This window comes from Diaphorina citri, unplaced genomic scaffold (assembly GCF_000475195.1).
Source record: "Diaphorina citri unplaced genomic scaffold, Diaci psyllid genome assembly version 1.1 scaffold11287, whole genome shotgun sequence".
Classification (NCBI taxonomy): domain Eukaryota; kingdom Metazoa; phylum Arthropoda; class Insecta; order Hemiptera; family Psyllidae; genus Diaphorina; species Diaphorina citri.
In genome coordinates, this window is record NW_007388659.1 from 1 (window position 1) to 1,690 (window position 1,690).

General features: G+C 38.0%; 1 protein-coding gene across 1 annotated transcript; it reads left to right on the forward strand.

Moving 5' to 3' along the window:
* The first annotated feature begins 315 nt into the window (after positions 1 to 315).
* On the forward strand, positions 316 to 1,581 carry LOC103522794 (myosin heavy chain 95F-like). Its single transcript, XM_008487887.2, has 3 exons — positions 316 to 492; positions 843 to 981; positions 1,301 to 1,581. Exons 1-3 carry the CDS (start codon positions 487 to 489, stop codon positions 1,579 to 1,581), a joined length of 426 nt encoding a protein of 141 aa, XP_008486109.2. The 5' UTR covers positions 316 to 486.
* The last annotated feature ends 109 nt before the right edge of the window (positions 1,582 to 1,690 follow it).

A 1,690-nucleotide genomic window follows, 5' to 3' on the forward strand; every position in this document is an offset into this window, starting at 1 on the left:
AGAGCGATCAGTGTGTGAACTATGAAATGTGAACTGTGAATGAGTGAATGGATCTTGTTCTTATAATATAAGATTGACGTTGAAAGCGTCTCGGGTTCTCTTACCTATAAATTTGTATCTCCTAGGACTAGATTAATCAAGATATCGGAGGACTTTCCGAAATATTCACAAAATATCAAAATGCAACTTACTGTTTCTGTTAGTCTACTATTTCTATTAATAAATTGCAAATTTTTATTGTGGGTCTTTTTCTAAACATATCATCCAATAGAATTCCACATGTGAAACAAACAATGCCTCCCTTTTCCATGTCTAACTTTCCTCATATCATTCCAGACCTATGTTGCGAACATTCTGATAGCTGTCAATCCGTATTTCGAAATCAAGCAGCTCTACACCTCCGACACCATCAAGAAGTACCAGGGCAAATCTCTGGGAGTTCTGCCTCCTCATGTGTTTGCCATTGCTGATAAGTCATTCCGTGATATGAAGGTAAGAACGATGATATCAAATGAGTACCGTTTACACTCAAGATACAAGCATTGGCTTCAAGAAGTCATACTCCAAAAGGCGTACATTCAAAGGGTCTTTTGATGATATACTCATGTACACAAGTTTACTAATGGCTATTGATCTGATGAATCAAGAGGAACATACTGATACATACATTTTCTTCTCTTTCAGGTCCTAAAGCAGTCCCAGTCTATCATTGTATCTGGAGAATCAGGAGCGATATACTCATGTACACAAGTTGATATACTCATGTACACAAGTTTACTAATGGCTATTGATCTGATGAACCAAGAGGAACATACTGATACATACATTTTCTTCTCTTTCAGGTCCTAAAGCAGTCCCAGTCTATCATTGTATCTGGAGAATCAGGAGCCGGCAAGACAGAATCCACCAAATACCTGCTCAGATATCTGTGTGATCTATGGGGTTCGGCAGCCGGTCCTATTGAGCAAAAGATCCTTGATGGTGAGTTAGAGGAAAAATGGATGCCAAAATAAAATATCTTCTAGCTTCGTTTGGGGACGGGAATATTTTAACATACCATCATAATAATTGTATCGTTTGATAAACATGACTAAATATTGACGCCTTAAATGCCACAAGATTTTCAGAGTACCTTTTGGGGGACCAACTTTATTTTATTTTATTTATTTATTTTTTTTTTAAGCACTTTGCATAAAGGTCTCATTTTTGATATTTACATCAGAACTCTTCATCTTTTTTCGGGTTTAAATACCAACTTATCTAACACTGCATCACTTTTAATCCTTGTATCCATTTGCAGCCAATCCGGTGCTAGAAGCGTTCGGAAACGCCAAGACAACGCGTAACAACAACTCCTCCCGTTTTGGCAAATTCATGGAAGTTCACTTCGACTCTAGATGTACCGTGGTGGGTGGCTACATTTCGCATTATCTTCTGGAGAAGTCGAGAATTTGCACGCAGAGTCCTGAGGAGCGGAATTATCATGTGTTCTATCTGCTGTGTGCCGGTGCTGATGAGAAGCTGAGGAACAAACTGAAGCTGAGCAAACCTGACGACTTTCTGGTGAGTTTGAACATTTAATATCTAAAGGCACTGTCAATTTATCTTGCCCTTGCACATATTCTACCTTTGGAAATGGTATATCTACTTTCATATCTATAACCAATACATCTTTTTTCCATTTCAGTAT